The sequence below is a fragment of the Gamsiella multidivaricata genome (assembly GCF_025024155.1).
Source record: "Gamsiella multidivaricata strain RSA 2152 chromosome Unknown BC939scaffold_21, whole genome shotgun sequence".
Taxonomy (NCBI): Eukaryota; Fungi; Mortierellomycota; class Mortierellomycetes; order Mortierellales; family Mortierellaceae; genus Gamsiella; species Gamsiella multidivaricata.
Window position 1 is genome coordinate 76,153 of NW_026251729.1, and position 15,981 is coordinate 92,133.

At 48.9% G+C, this 15,981-nt stretch overlaps 6 protein-coding genes across 6 annotated transcripts; 2 read left to right on the forward strand and 4 right to left on the reverse strand.

The window, feature by feature from the left end:
* Window positions 1–243: 243 nt before the first annotated feature.
* Window positions 244–1,559, reverse strand: BC939DRAFT_395379 (major facilitator superfamily domain-containing protein; the record flags this gene model as incomplete). Its single annotated transcript, XM_051552222.1, has 2 exons — window positions 244–749; window positions 845–1,559. 2 exons carry the CDS (start codon window positions 1,557–1,559, stop codon window positions 244–246), a joined length of 1,221 nt encoding a protein of 406 aa, XP_051413778.1.
* Window positions 1,560–5,518: 3,959 nt separating this feature from the next.
* BC939DRAFT_475710 (uncharacterized protein) lies at window positions 5,519–7,681 on the forward strand (the record flags this gene model as incomplete). Its single annotated transcript, XM_051558526.1, has 2 exons — window positions 5,519–5,941; window positions 6,032–7,681. The coding sequence occupies 2 exons, from the start codon at window positions 5,519–5,521 to the stop codon at window positions 7,679–7,681; spliced, it is 2,073 nt and encodes a 690-aa protein (XP_051413779.1).
* Window positions 7,682–7,917: 236 nt separating this feature from the next.
* Window positions 7,918–10,791, reverse strand: BC939DRAFT_446575 (uncharacterized protein). Its single transcript, XM_051554982.1, has one exon. The coding sequence runs from the start codon at window positions 10,497–10,499 to the stop codon at window positions 8,340–8,342; it is 2,160 nt and encodes a 719-aa protein (XP_051413780.1). The 5' UTR covers window positions 10,500–10,791; the 3' UTR covers window positions 7,918–8,339.
* A 1,114-nt stretch (window positions 10,792–11,905) lies between these two features.
* On the forward strand, window positions 11,906–13,041 carry BC939DRAFT_446577 (uncharacterized protein). The gene has a single exon (XM_051554983.1). It carries the CDS (start codon window positions 12,057–12,059, stop codon window positions 12,600–12,602), a length of 546 nt encoding a protein of 181 aa, XP_051413781.1. The 5' UTR covers window positions 11,906–12,056; the 3' UTR covers window positions 12,603–13,041.
* A 75-nt stretch (window positions 13,042–13,116) lies between these two features.
* On the reverse strand, window positions 13,117–13,623 carry BC939DRAFT_446579 (uncharacterized protein). Its single transcript, XM_051554984.1, has one exon. It carries the CDS (start codon window positions 13,579–13,581, stop codon window positions 13,213–13,215), a length of 369 nt encoding a protein of 122 aa, XP_051413782.1. The 5' UTR covers window positions 13,582–13,623; the 3' UTR covers window positions 13,117–13,212.
* A 1,506-nt stretch (window positions 13,624–15,129) lies between these two features.
* Window positions 15,130–15,768, reverse strand: BC939DRAFT_446582 (uncharacterized protein). Its single transcript, XM_051554985.1, has one exon. It carries the CDS (start codon window positions 15,757–15,759, stop codon window positions 15,154–15,156), a length of 606 nt encoding a protein of 201 aa, XP_051413783.1. The 5' UTR covers window positions 15,760–15,768; the 3' UTR covers window positions 15,130–15,153.
* Between the last annotated feature and the right edge of the window lie 213 nt (window positions 15,769–15,981).

The window sequence follows — 15,981 nt, forward strand, 5'->3', positions numbered from 1 at the left end:
CATGCGCACAAGACTGGATAACATACTTTTGCTGTCCTACATGCCGTTAAAGGCTCTTTACGAACGTACAAACAAGCAAACAAACAAACAGAACAAATGAACAGATATCGGCGCAAATGCCACTTCAAAGTAAAAATTATTTTTTTGACGTCTGTAGACTATGTACAAGTGCAATGAATAAAATAGTGGCGAGATGTGAGAAGGGATAAACTAAATGCGGAAAAAACTAAAAACCATAATGCGTTAACCGTGAATCCACCAGCGGCCATTAGAGCGCCAGTATTTTAGGTAAAATACCGCGAAACTGGACAAAGTCATGGTAGTGCCCGAGAAGATGACTACGTAAATGTAGCTCGTATTAGGCTTGGTGATGTCAAGCAGCACACCTGAAACGGGGCTTCCAATCAAGTAGCCAAAACCAATGCTGCCGTACAGCAGGCCAGTAACCGTTGTCAAGCGATCGAGGCCGTAAATGTCAGCAATGACCGAGGGAATGACACTAAAGTAACCTCCGCAGGTAAAGCCGTAGATAATGACGAACACCAGCAGGATCTTGATTGTGGATGCGACAGACCAGATGCAGAGAATACTCAGGCCGCTGATAAGAGCACAGATGAAGAGCATGTTGATGCGACCGACGCGATCGGTGATAAAGCCGAGCGAAAGACGGCCCAAAAGAGACGCACCGTTGAGAATACCGATCAAAATGGCGCCAGTCGAGGCTGTTTGACCATGGTCGACCGCAAATACTATATGCAAAATTAATGGTTGCAAGGTCAGGGGCTAATGTCAAGAGATGGGAAGGGATCCGATAGCTAGAAAGTATAGCAGACTATAGACTTACCAGAGATGAAAAAAAAGGGAATCATGTATCCGAGCGAGGTCAAAAAGTTGGCAACCGTCAACGTGACGAATGGCGTCTCTTTGCAAATAGTGAAATCCATGGGCATCCTCTTGGACTGCCCGGGAACCTTCTTGACCCTGGTCTTGAGCATCATACCCGATCCACCGATGCCGATCAGGCACAAGAGTCCCTGGATCCTGAGTGTCCACTGAACACCAACGTGGGCGATCAAATGCTCCGTAACTGGACCCAGCACCAATCCTCCGAGGCCGGATCCACAGACCACGATTCCGATAGCAATCGAACGGTATCTCTCGAACCAATGGGCGGGGCACGACACTGCAGGCAAGTACACAAGACTCGAGCCCACTCCCAGCACAACACCCTGACTGACGTACAATCCCGGCAGACTATTTGCAAAACTGGCACCGATCAGTCCGGCTCCCATGATGACGGCTCCCAAGACTGCAGAAATCCTGTATCCGGCGCGGTCAGCGAATCGGCCACTGAATGCTCCAAGCAGATACGTGAATGTTGTAGCCAAGGTTCCGATCATGGCAATGTCCTGTGGAGAGGTGTTGCGCAGGAATGGCTCAGCTGAAGGAGAAGAATAGAACTCCTGATAGACACCGAATGTGTGCTCGGTTCCGAAGACGATGAAGTAGATGATAAAAGAACACACGACGATCACGTAGCCGTACCAGGAAGTGTCCATGGGTGGGGAGCCGTCGTCGACCTCAGCCAGCTCTGGGTTGATGAACGCCTCAAGATTTCTCTCTACTGGAACTCCATCCTCACCCACAGTCGCATGGCCACCTTCCTGGCTCCTCCATGAATCATAATCATGTAGTGATTCTTTCTTTTCGTTGAGCGGGTACTGTGTTTGGTAGAGACGCTGCCGCCTCATGGACGACGTTGCTGTCAAATTAGAGTGAAGGGACGAGGCGATGGAGGATCTTCTGCCAGCATTTGGTAGCTGTGTGATCGCCAGCATGGGGTCCGAGAACGCAAGGCCAAGGCTGGTCGTGGCGAGCGCATCCTGGCTTATGTCCTGTGAATCAATTGCTCGGCGCTGTCCTGGCTGCAACCGTTCGTCTGGGAGAGAGTCGAGAGAGTCCCGTGTGGCGCACTGAGAATCTTCGTGGTATTGCTCCCCTTTGTCATCACGGCCAGTATTGACCGTTGGAGCAGCTGTGTAAAAATATGCGGTATCCTGAGTGTTGGTGTATGCCGAGGGCGTGGCAACGGTGGTTGTGATGACGGGGGTGTCAGACATTGTGGCGTTCCTAATAGCTGCAGCAGGGATGCTTGTATCCTAAGACCTTATTTCTTGCTGTCGGCGCTAGTGTGAACAGGGATCAGAGGGTACTCCGAAAACGTGCTAGTGCGCCTTGCAGGGTCCAGATGCGCGGAAGACAGGGTTGCGATCCAGGATCAGTATAGAACGGAACAGCGATGCTGTGCTTGACAGGTTCTATTGTCGTGCTTGAGCGTGTGTGAAGGAGGCAGGAAACGCGATAGAGAAGAAAGGAGGAACGACGTCCACGAGCAGCTTGAAAATAAGAAAGCGAAGTGTGAGATGGGGAGTATTCGTTTGTATGGGAACCAATGAGGGGGATTTTATACCGCTGCTGCTGCTGCTGTTGCTGCTGCGTCCTCGTAGCCAGCAGCCAGCTGAGATTCGGGGTTTTTTTTTTGGTTTTTTTGGGAAAAACTCTCTTGTCGAGAGTTGACTCAGCGCTCTGCGCCAGGAGTTAAATATTTTTCCAGGCATTGGGTGCATTTGGCCAGTAACTGACAATCTCCCAACCTGCCGTTCGCACGCCCTTTCTTATGTTATAATAATGCCGTAGTCGTCGTCTTCCTCGGTTTCTTTTGAGGTGATCCCTGATTAAAACCAGCCTAAAACGAGGTCGATTGAGTGGTGCAAAAAAACTGTACAAGAAGAACTCAATCTATGAAAAAAGAATATATGCCAACAAGGTTCTGGTGGGCAACCACACAACGAACCCTTGTAAACAAACTGCCACCCCTCATACTCATATACTGCATGCCGCTATCCCTCCTCCGGCAGAGACGCGATGTTTGCAGTATAAGGGAATCTTTTTTTTTTTTTTTTTGAGAATTGGCTCGGCGACCCGTCTTCGGTGGTTTCGCCCTTATGCCTTCTGACTCCTCACGCGTACGACCCATGTACTTCTGTTCTTTTAATACGCCTAGCTCGCATTTTATCTCATCAGTCTCACGCGTCTCGCTAGCCATTGTTGGTCCGGTTCATAGAATTGTATCCTCTTTGACGTGTCTTTACTTTTCTTCGATATCCTAGGGTGGGTTTCGGCGCGCTACCTTGCATAACGCGCCACAGTGATGCTTTAATGACATTCTATAAACATCATTCTTGCGTCCATCTCGCCCTTTGTACTGGTCTCCTTATGTAAAGTTGCCTGCAATGGTACCGGTTCAGTAGTACAGATAGCTATGTTCAGACTATAGAGAAAGCCCGTGGCTCACGCCCCGGAACCAAAGCTCCACTCTGACGCTCCCCCTCTCTTCCATCTCTAGGAGCGTATGTCCCTGTGCATGGCTTCCAGCCTCATTCTACCCACATTCACCTTCAGGAGCGAAATTGGATATGTGTTTCTATGCAAACATTTTGGGAACAAAGGGTAGCTTGTCGCGTTCGCTCCAGTCAACCCTTTGAATGTCCTCTTTATCACTCGCCGTTCCCGTTTCATTGTCTTGCCGCGCAGTCTTCACATCAATCACGTTCCCAGTCTTTCATTCATCCTATATTCGTCTTATCTCACCCAGTCAACCCATCTCTTTTTACTGGCAATCGGGCCAAGTCGTTAATGGTTTGTTGATGATGATGAACTCTAACATCTGGCTCGAATCTCGGGTACCAATATGCCGTTTTTTTTTCTCCGATAGGTATACGCCACTTGTGCGTTAAATTTCAGCTCAACTCTTTACACCCGTGCAGGTTCGGTACATGCAAATGCAAATAGATCGACATATAGGATATATAGAGAACATACAGCACTGCGTACTGCACCGCACCAGCGGCGGTATGCCAAACTTTGTAGCACCTCCGGCCACTAAGTAAGGTGACTGAGATGGATCTCAATCACTAAGGGTAGCTGCTGAAACTGCTAAATTACCAACTTTAAGAGTGAGAGTATTAATTTTAAGGAATTGCAAGTTGGCGAAGCAACTTTGTCCTCTCTCACTTGCTCAAGCAAGTGAAAATCTCGCTCATCGGAGGCGCTGAAGCAAAGGCGCTGATCCATGTCTATTTTCACTGCCTGCATTATTATGGTGGTCGCGATGAGGCCATGTATCCGTAACTGTAGTTAACTGTAGTTGACTGTAGTTGACTGGAGTCCACTTCACCTGCCCAGTTGTTATAAGTAGATTATGCACGCTGGTTTGTTTTATGCTTGCGGTACATCCCGTAGTCCATAGTAGCGCGTTTATCCAACAGAGCTGGCCCTGATAGGCTCGCTTGAATCCAATAGAAAGAGGAGAGAATATCCCGTAGGTAAGAGCAGGCGCGTACTGGAGAGCAATACAGTGCATAGCTGATTTTCATCCTGGTATTTGAGGCGAATGCCGCTCTCCGGGCTGCGTCTTCCTTGCCGCTCTTGTCCAATGATGTGTCACTGGTCTACGCATTGACCCTAGCGAATTTTTATCAGCGCCCCCGACGAGCGAGATTTTCGGGACAAAGCTGCCTCACTCCCTTGCAATATCTTGAGTTATATATTTTCACTCTTAAATGTAATATTTTTATCAGGTTCAGCAGTTGTCCTTAGTGAGGCCCATCTCAGGCACCTTACTTGCAAAGGTCTTGATGCAGGGGCGTGATTCTTCCTTGCTCCTTCCTGCAGCTTAGATGCTCAGGTCCGATGCAGTGGAGATCGGAAAAAAATAGTGCTACATCTTGGCCGCAGTGGCAATTGTTTACTGTGTCTCAATTGCATACAGTCCTAATCGCGGAGATATCCCACAAAATCAACAAGACACACAAATCTCCTCTCATTCATCATCCCTTTTGCACACATCTCATCCTCTCAGCCATCCATCGATTCCAAAAAAAGCATACCTACGCACTTGCTTCTCTACACTCTTTGACTTCTTCCCTTCCAACTCTTTCCACCATTATTTTCTAACAAGGTATAAACTCGAAACTGCATACTCTCCACCAGGCCAGTGTTATGGAGGTCTCACAGACCGCACACGACCGACAGACGCTTTCTAGTTTTGGGTGGCCCACTAGGCTGCCATTGCCTCTTTTGGCGTTTCTGTCTGCGCCTCGTCTAACCTTGCACCACTGGAGACTCCACACTAACCCCACCGTTCTTACCCTGTAACAATCGCAACCATAGAAGCCGAGTCCATGCATCAAGACGCCATACGAGATAAAATACGACCCAAGGCGACAGCGAAATACAAGAAACATTAGTGGTTGGGCGCACGTGAAACCAGACACCAGACAACCTTTTGAACAACACCCAACACAGCACATCCTACGGACAGCAGCATCGTCCACTACCACAGCCAACAGCAAACAAACAAACAAAAAACGTGCTCATAAACACCACTCCCCTGACGACTTTCAAGCGGATACCGACGGGCTCCATCTCGATCTCCTTTTATTTCACGTCTTCTACCATGGTTGGAGCCCACATATCAGGAGCCAGCTCTCGACCAGGAGTTGACGCGGAGACCAACGTTGCATCTTTAATGGACAATATCCCATCTATCGGACACCACCTCGATCATGGAGATGGACTTGAGCGAACCACGTCTCAAATGTCCGCAGATGTATCCGTCCGCAGCCATACATCTAGCCTCCAGGATCAACTAGCAAGCCCCACAGTTGTCAAGGACATCACCTTCTGGGGCGGCCTGTGTCTTTTGATTTGCAACACAACAGGACCTGGGGCGGTGACTCTGCCCCTGGTCGCTCAGAGTGCTGGCTGGATGCCGACCATTATTGGATTTGTGCTTGTGGGTCTGCTCAGTTATCTGAGCAGTCTTTTCATCTGCGAGGCCATGACAGAGGTCCCGGGCAATGACCATTTTCAGGCCAATGTAAGTAGAATTACAGTGTTGGTGCTTGCCTGCATCGCATTGCATGCATGTATGCTTACTCTTTTTGAATTTGTTGTCCTGCCAACCTAGGTCGAGTTCTCTAACTTGGTGCTCTGCTTCTTTGGCCGGCGATATCAAGTATTTGTCCAGATCATCTGCTTCCTCGCCATGCAGACCACGAACATTGCATCTATAGCGATCTGTTCCCAGCTCTTTGACAACCTTCTGATCAGGATCTTTCATCGAACATGCGGGATCCAGGTCTATCCAAGTGTAGCTCTTGTCTGTGTCTCCGAACAGTTACCCTCAGCCAGCCCCTTCTCCGGTGTATTGATCATGAGCACAGGTGCACTGGTGGCGCTTATCATGATTGTGCCATTGTGTCTCATGAACCTCAGCGAGAATATCTGGCTTCAGATTGGGTCCTGCATCTTGATCCTTCTGATCTCTCTCCAGTGGACGGTGACATTTTTCATCCACGGATTGGAGCCTGCACGCGTGCCCGCAATCGGCTCGGATATGTCACAGACCTTTGGATCGATCCTATTCAACTACGCCTCTGTCACGGCGGTCCCCTCGTTGGCCAATGCCAAAAAGGCCAACGTGTCGATCCATAAGACCGTGGGATCGAGCATGAGTATCATGACGGTCCTCTATCTGACGGTATCCATCCTTGGAGGCATGGCCTTTGAGATCCCTGCCGATTCGACGATGATCCAGGCCATTAGTGCATCGCCCGATGTCACGACTCTGTCACAAATTGCCGGATATACGTTTCCGATCGCGGCGCTCATCACCTCGATCCCGGTCAACATCATCGTGCTACGGTACAACTTGATCCAGTCTGGGACTTGCAACAAAGGCTGGTCGAATGTCTTGGCAGGAGCGCTGCCTTGGTTGGTTGCGCTTCCCTGCATGACAGGATCAGGGCTGACGAATGCGGTAGGCTGGAGTTCATTGTTCTTTGTTTCGGCAGCCAACTTTGTGATCCCCTTTGTACTTTATATATATTCGAAGAAGTACAAGGAGAAGTTGAGGCAGATGTCAAAGGTCGAGCGTATGCAGGAGGAGCTTTTGAGTAGTGAAGCGAGGATGAAGACTGTTATGGACAGGAACGAGGTATCCTCAGAGACGAGCGATTCTGGCTGGAAACGACTGATGCTCTGGTCTAGGGATACGGCAGCAGCAGCTCACCCGGGAGTGCAGGACAAGGCCTGCCACCAGGATCTACAGCAGGGTCTAGAGGAGAAATCTCAGGGGTGGATCGATACTTATGGACAGGAGCAAGATGTCAGCGACGCTGAAACTCTGTCCAAGACGGATCATGTGGATGGCGTGGGCTTTGCATCCAAGGATCTCTCATCGCAGACTGCCCACGGCGAGTCCTCTGCTCTATACCATCAATCCGTCGCCCGATCCCATGGGGTCCATATCGAGGCCATTGCACCACCGTTCTTGGGCGGCAACAATTACACGATCCCAGGATTTGGCATTTGTCTTGCGAGACCGTCCTCGAATCTTGATGTGGACATTCAGCACCTGCGATCGGACGGCGAAGAGACTCTCCAGCAAGGAACAGGGTTGATGGAACCAGAGGATCGGCTGCCACAGCACTGTGGCGAACTCGACACGATCTGGAGCATGCGAGCTCTGCCAAAGTGGGCCCCTGTCTCGGGAATTACGGTTGCGCATTGCGCGTTGGCGGTGTTGCTGATCGGCATCAGCGCGACTATCATGTAAGATATCCTCATTGTAATTCTTTGTATTTCAAATGTCTGCGTATTAATTTGGTTGCGTATATTTATTATTATCATTATTATTACTTTTTGTCTTCTCTGCTTGTGTAGTGTCAAGAGTGTTCAGCTGGCGAAGTAGGAAACGAGCGGGGGAGATTGGTATAATTGAGATAGGTGTTAGAAACTTGGGCCATCGGGCAAAATCAGTGCAATTTCATTAAAAAGAATAAAAAGTCAGTGAAATCCCCAAAAAAAAAAAAAAAAAATCGATGGTACTGCAGTCCTACGTGTGCGCCTTGGAAATCTCGACAAGCGAGTTTTTCACATCCCACGAATCTGCCCGGTCTGGAGTTCTTGCGAACGTAACGTAAACTGAAGCAGATTGAACTTTTTATAGGGAAGCTGACCAGGAAAGACAAGGAGAAGAGCATCCTATGCACAACAAGGCTCGCAAAAAAAAAGAAAAAAATGACGAGTTGAAGGAAAATGTACAAGCATGCGGATGATATGTTGGTTTCATTTTTTGTGTGAAGTGCGTGTTGGGCAAAAAAACAGAGACGATGAAAAGTTGTGTGATGTATGTTGAAAAAGGAGAAAAGAAAATGGGTATATAAACTGCTGCACCATCGATGGTGTGAACGGCAAGCGACGCCTGGGCCCTCTCATTTCTTTCGACGCGCCAGAGTCGGCATCGATGATCGTCTGCGCTTCTTTTGCTGTACCTCATCCTCATCCTCACCATACCGCTCATCCTCTGCCTCCAACTCCGTCCGTCCATCCGCATCTTCGCTCCCCCTTCCCCCCAGGCAGTCCAATCCTTCGTCCTCCTCCAATCCCTCGAGGCCTCCACTTGAAGTATGTACTGTCGATCCATTGTCGCCATTACTGCCACGAACCTTGGCCAGGTCAATCTCCTTCCTCAGCGTCGTTGAAATCTTCTTTCCCATCCGGTTCATGACCTCGTCCAATGGCTTCGCTCGATAGGAACTGATCTCGTACTGGATCTCATTTCCGTTGATCATTTTGATTTGTCCGATGGTACCTACAGCTCTGCAGACTGAATCCATGGGCGAGAGATTGATGTGTCTCGTTACAGCGTCCCTGCGTGAGAGGTTGGATTTGCAGCCGACACAGTTCCAGAGCAGTTTGTCGTGGATGGATTCGATATGGCGCACTAACACTGCGGGGCCGGCGAAACATTGTCCACACTTTGGACATTGGTGGGTCGGCGACGACAACAAGGTTGAGGCGGGAGAAGAAGAGATTGTGGTGGTCGTGGTGGTCATGCCAGAAAATGACGAGGGACTGGTGGTTGATTCTCGAAGAGTTGACATGCGCCGTTGAGAAACAATGGACGAGGTCGAAGATGTCGATGACTTCCTGGACCGGATGATAGATGACTCAGAGCCTTGTCGGTGCAGCCGGCGTTCTAAGAGGTATCCCTCATACATGAACCCTGACTGGTTAAACGAGGGCGAGGTCGGCCTTGAGGAATCGCAAGACATACTGCCGAGATCCGAATTGGAGTATGAGATCGAAGGCGACAGGGGTGCGAACGAAGGCGTAGACGAATCCGACGTGAAGCAGGACTCCACGGGTGAAGGTGCCATGCCCCAGGGATAGTGCTGTACTGGGCTGACAATCGAGGACTGCTGCTGCTGCTGAGGAACAAACTTTTTGGCGGTAGAGGTGGTCTGTGAGTACATCGAGGCGATGCCGGACTCGAGCGAGGTCATGATCTGCAACTGCTGCGACTGCATCTGTCTAGGCCTCTGAAGCTGTCGCTGTGCATGGGGTGCATTGTCATTGCTGCTGCAGTTGTCCTTGCTTGTTGTTGCTGCAGAAGACGGGGTTGCACTAGCAGCAGTGCACTGCATATGCATCATGTGTGCACTGCCTACAGCATCGTTGGTCCATGCGACATTGGACGTTGTTATGGCTGTAGAGGCGGGAGTAGAATCGACGGGCAATTGGGTGGTGCTCCAGTGGGTATACTGTGCCTGTGGGTAGGATGCGCTCGGATGGTTACTGAACGCTAATCCTTGATAATCATTCGATGAAAATGCCATATAGTAGTTGCCGCTGTCATCTGCAGGTGTTATTTGTTGTTGACGGCGTGGTTGTTGGTGATGTTGCTGTTGTTGATGGCTAGGGTGCTGTTGTGAGTGAACCAGAAGATAATTCTGGTTTGTCATCATATAGTTCATGACTGGAGCAGAAGATGATCCTGTTGCCGCGGAAATGACTCTAGGGATGTTTTGGCTAAGGGCAGCGTCGGACGCGAAGACGGGCAATGAGGTCGAAGGGGAAGACGAGGCGGAGAAGAGTAAAGACGGATTACTGCTGTTGCTGTTGACTGTGAGGTTGCCTGCTGACGACGACGAGAGTTGATTGATGGTGAAGCGCGACCATTCAGCTGTTTCTTGGCTGTAGGTGCCCTTGGCATCTGTGCCGATTCTGCTGCTATTACTTCCGACACCGTTGGTGGTCTTGCTGCTCTTTGTGGCGGACACGATTCCAGCAGAAAGTTCGTTCATGGATAGCGAGTCGACTCCGCTAGGTTCTCCACGAGGAATTGAATAAACCGCGACAAAGTTGTGTGCAGCCTGGAAATTGAAGGGGAGACCGTTGAAGTAACTGACGTCGGCGCCTGGATAGACTGGGTCGTGAGAGAGGTCACCCTCATTAACATGAAGTGTCGCCGGGTTGGTTTCGTCGGTCACCCCATAGCCCAACTGGTATCTGCTGAGGTCGTTGTCAAGGGTGCTGAACATGGACTGTGAAATCGAGGCGACGGGTTGGCGGTGTGAATAGGGAGACATTCGCTGGTTTTTTCGCGCTCGGTTGTAGTGTGAGTGAAATGTGCAATTGAAGATGCGATTGAAGTGTGTAAATTGAGCTATCGACAAGAGAGGGGGGAAGGCGGTCTTAGGGTTTGAACAGGATAGTGATATATTGTGCTCACAATGTACGGTGGGTCGATGATGTCGCGAACAAGGGATCAAGGGCTCATGGAGACGGAGGGGGAAGGAGAAGTAAAAAGAGAGGGAGGGGAGGCGGATGGGGTAGAAGAAGGAGGAGGGGAAGAAGGAGGGAAGAGAAAGAGAGGGAGAGAGAACCGGAAATGGACATGGTTTATATGGAATGGGCCAACAGAAAAAGTACTCTCATTCATTCAGTGCGATGCCATGCAAATGGGTGGGTGTGTGATGAGCGGACCACCACGGGCCAGCTTTTTCCAAAGAAAAAAAATTCTGGTGTGTTGATTCAGTCGCAATTCAATCGAGACAGAGGCAAGAGCATACATAAAGGAAGCGGAAGCTGAATGGATACACTATCTTTTTAGACATTTTCTTTGCTCATCGCCATCGAACATCTCATGTACAAACAGAAGCCTGCCTATCCTTCAATCCAATTCAATCAAAACTAAAAGTAAATAAAAGCCAGCTCCTGCAGTAGCTCACTCAGCTAGCTGGCCGAGATGCGAAAGGAGCCGATACCAAGAAGAGTTGGACACTGACATGCGTTCTCAGGACAATCTTAAGTGTCCTGCTGGCCAATCGCGGGTTTTTGCATACTTGGGTAGGGCCATATATAGAAAAACGGACCCTGTTTTGCTCCTACACAGGCTGCTGTGTCCTCGCGAATCAACTCTCCAACCCTCGTGTGGAATTGAATACAGACAAAGTAACCACATTGTTATTGAATAGAGGGTCGGGAACACTACCATATGGCTCATATGATCATTAGGTCGAGTAGCGACGGAAGGTTTTGCTATGTCCCTGTCAATCCGCATCACCAACAACAGATCTCTTTCTTCAACAATGATATGTGTACGAATGCTCTACATACACACCGAAGTACAATCCAAGCAGTTGAAGAAAAAAACACTAAGACTAACCCGTAGTTCACCCTGCTCCTGGGATATTCCTCCAGTTCGGTTTCTCTCTCTCATTTCGCTCAACTCAAAGCATCATCAAAATATTTTTTCTGTCTGCCTCGAATGATGGACATTTTGTCATCTGTTCAGCCATTGGTTCATTTAAGCACTGACCATGTCTGACTGAACCCCGATACTCTGCTGCGACGCGTCAAAAAGAAGACGCGCGTTTTTATCGACACATTTACACACGTCCATAGGTAAAACCCTAGAAGAATCATAGGAGAAAAGGAGGCGCAATAGCAGAGCACACGCCCAGATCTCGATCCTCGTCGACATTTTTTATATATTGCAACGTGGGGTTTCTTTAATGCCTTCAATATAAAAACGGTGTTGTTACACAAAGTTTGCTTTCCCTTCCCCTCGTTCTCTTAGGTCCTGCAATCTGACTCCTCGTCTTCAGGGTCTGTACGAGCGTAAAAAGTCCAGCGGTGTGCACATGCACACTACAAGGGAAAGTAAGCACTGCTTTCCTTTAGCGCGATGCAGAGTGCATGAAGACGCGCATATCCCTCGTCAACATTTCACTGCCGCCTACAAAAAAGAAATATGTTTCCATTCGAGTTTCCTTTGCCTGATTTACCAAGGATCTACCCTTCCAAGCGTCGATTCATGCTTGAATCTCACCGGCGTCAACATTCCATCGTACACCAATGAAGATCCTGTAAATCGCCTTTCCCAACTTCCAGTGGCAAACTGTGGCGTACTTTTGTTTCCTCCTCTTCCCCCCTACCTATCGGATCGAAGAGCTGTGGCAACACATAACCTGATCAACAGCACCTTCTTTTTTCTTTTCTTTATTGTTGTTGTTGTTGTTGTCGTTGTTGTTGAAATAGCGGGAAGACTGCCTTGCCTTCTCATTGGCACCATCGAAATATGGACGGACGGGCAAACCTGTGGGAACAAGTATTTTCGAGGCGTTCATTCCATGCATATACGAAACAGGATCCTTGATCTCGTTCCTCCCTCCCTTCATCTATTGTAGCACATGCGTATGGGTTTTTTCTTTCTTGGTTGTTGTGCGTTAGCGAGGAAAGAAGGTCGTCCATTCTAACACACACCCCTGACCGATATCATCATGCGATCCTGCTACCACCGCAAGGACAGCAGCAAGGGGAAATCAACAAAAGACATGGATAAGCATGGATGAGACAACGAGATAGCTAGGATCCAATCTGACAAGGTGAGAGGTCGACGTTTGCTTCGGTCCGTAATAAGATCAGGAGCCGTGCTAGGGGACGCATATCGTAGGACAGCTGTCGCGTCCGTAGAGACAATCCCAACAGATAATGGCATATGATACTGCTCGGCGAGAGGAAACAGCAGACATCGTTGGAGGTAGCGGAAGAGGAAGGAGGTCATTCATGCGACTTGGAAGGGTGGGAGGAGGTCGAGAAGGGAGGACAGCATCCTTTGCACTTGCCTCCTCTTTTTTTTTTTTTTTTTTTTTTTTTTTTTTTTTTTTTTTTTTTTTGGTTCCGCCTACATTTGCATGCGCTCTTGGAGCAATATTGAACAATTTCCCTTATTCTGGATGGGGTTGGAATGGGGGGTGGGGACAAAAACTGTTCCATGATGACGATAAACACTAGGTGCTAGACTGTTCTGCAAAGTTGCGGCTTAATATGTGTGCCTGAAAAAATGTGCAACCGTGTTTGTTCTCTGTGACCGATCGATGAATTTTTTTCCCTTCCCAGTTCCGTAAAAGTATAGATACGATCCTTGCCTGGAAGATGATAGAAGGAATACTTGGACCGCAGACCAGGAGTAGCACTTCGGAACATCGACTGTCGATCCACATCATCCGCTTCCCCATGATTCATTGAGTTTGCTTCTCTCATAGAAGACGATAGTCTACAGGATCGCGTCTTAGCAAAGTTTAGATGGCCGATTTGGCGATCTGTGTCCAGTCGTGATGTTATAATCAGACACAACAGCAACCTCTCAACGTAAGGTTTTTTCATACAACTTTGTACTTTGTCTAGCGGGTAGAGAAAAAAAAAAAAAAAAAAAAAGTCAGGGGTACATAGAATACATTATAGAAAAGTTACGAAACAAAGTCTGAGTAGTGCACTGCCATGACAACATATTTTCCACACGACCTTCGGCTCTTTTTTACATGCTCGCATCAAGGTAAGCTGCTCCATCAGAAGAATCTTCATCTCTCTACGCGTTTGCCTGCAGCTGTTTCTGGGCGTTTGGTGCGCACGTTTATGCCTCCGAGAGTACATTTGCATCACGCGCGGCAACGAGGACAGCGAGGAAAGTCAGAATTATTACACCATACACTAGGCGCAGAAGGCTGTTCCGAGCAAAAGAAAAAAAAGGAAAAAAAGAAAGAAGAGAAGAGGAGTGCCTTCGACAGTATTGGAACGCGTTGTCCCGTCATGGTCATCTGGGCTACTCCGTTTTACGACAGATGTTACACCCGGACATAATGAAAGGGAAAAAAAAAACAATATCTGCAATGCGTCGTCATCTAATGTCCTTCCCCCCATCCCCAACTTCCCCCCACCCCCCACCCCCTTCTCTCTTTGCCCATTCAAACGCCGAATAAGCTATGGATGTCCTGCTATGCCATGTCGACGCACAAGGAGTGAGAGCCTGTGCGGGCTATTTTATTTTGGTGTGTCTGCGCTATGTTCTCCGCCCCATTTTTTTCAAATAAGGGCAGTAAGCGATGTCTTGATGGAATGGAGAGTAAGACATCTTCGACTCACATACACCATCTTTGGTACATCTGCCCTTCAGAATCTAACATCTTTAGGTTCATACCACTAAAAACAAAAAAGCGGGCGGATCTCGCATCCACTTTTTTCTTTATTATTATTCTTTCGGCCAACTTCCTCCCTTCCTCCGCCTCCCTCTCTCACCCCCAGCGCCATTGTTCAAAGGAAAAGGGAGGGGCGGGGAAGGAAAAAAATTATACATATGTTTATAACGACGGGTTTTTGCGTACAAATATGGCTAGCCAAACCAAGAGATGGGTACAAGCAGTGCATACTAATACATAGTCGGCACAGAGTCATAAAGACAGATCAGTGCCTACACTAACTGTGGGGAGGAAGGAGAGGAGCACACAAAAGTACGTACTCAAATATCTTTAAATCCCAGCAACACACACACCCCCTTCTCCCCTCCCTTTCACGCCGCGCGCTGAGGGATGGGGGGAGGGGAGGGAAGCACAGGCCCGAGAAACGATCGAAAGGCCGTGCACAGCATCCTTCTGATTGGACCGATCGACGCGTCATGGTAACCTTGTTGCAGAACTTTATTCATAGAGGTAAAAAACAAAACACGTCTTTCTTTTTTACTGAGACGAAACTATATTGATCTTCTTTACTTGAAAGATCCTCGCATATCTACTTATCGTGAAGAGGATAAACCCATGCGTGGACTATAACTGACGTTTGAATATAATAGAGAGCTTTAATGAATTGATACAGCAAAAGGAAAAATAAAAAACATCGATCGGTAATGTACAAGGAGGAAAAACAAAAAAAAAAAAAAGACGAGGCAAAAGATAGCTGCCGCTTCTACGACCCCGACCGAACAGCAGTTGCAGAGGCTGCGGCGGCGGCCGCGTTCGCCGCCGCTGCCTCATACCAGCTCGGTTTACATTTCCTCACCCGTACCAATTCTCCATTCTCCTTAAACTCCTGATACAAGCCCTTACGCAAACACTCGACCTTGCCCTTGGCCTCCATATGTCTCTTCACCGAATCCAACCGGCACAACCCACTGTTGCAGTTCATGCACCGATACTTGTCCTTGCCTGCATACACATGTACGTTTCGGTGCCGGTTCAGCTCTCGTCGGAGGTTATATCGGTAAGTACAGTTCTCGAATGGACACTGATGTTCCCCAGCACCGTCCTTGCGGTACTTGTTATGGCCGCTGTTATTACCACCCCGGGATTTGGAGGCCGAGATCGAAGAGGACGAGGACATGTAGTCGGAATCGGATGAATCTCGACGCGTAGTCACGGTGTTCCTGAGAGCGCGTTTCTTGGCACCAGGGGTTTTATGGACACGACCCGTAGCTTGGTTTCCGAAGCCGATCTTTTGCGGCTCCGACAGCAAGGAGGGCATGGAAGGGGCGATCAGACCATAGTCCGACACCGAGACGTACGGAGGTAGCATCACTGGGAGTGTCTGATCCATAAGCGCTCTGCTTGTGAAGGGCGTCGGGCCCGGGACCGGAGTGGTCACCGTGGTGTGAGTAGGCAGGTTACTGAAATGGATACTCGGCGCCGGGACCAGATCTGCGCCATCGAACCGATACACGGTTCCGTCCGGCATTATAAAATCTTGCAGGTACGTCGGCATCTCCATCGGACTCTGCGGCTCGTAAATTGCGCCTGG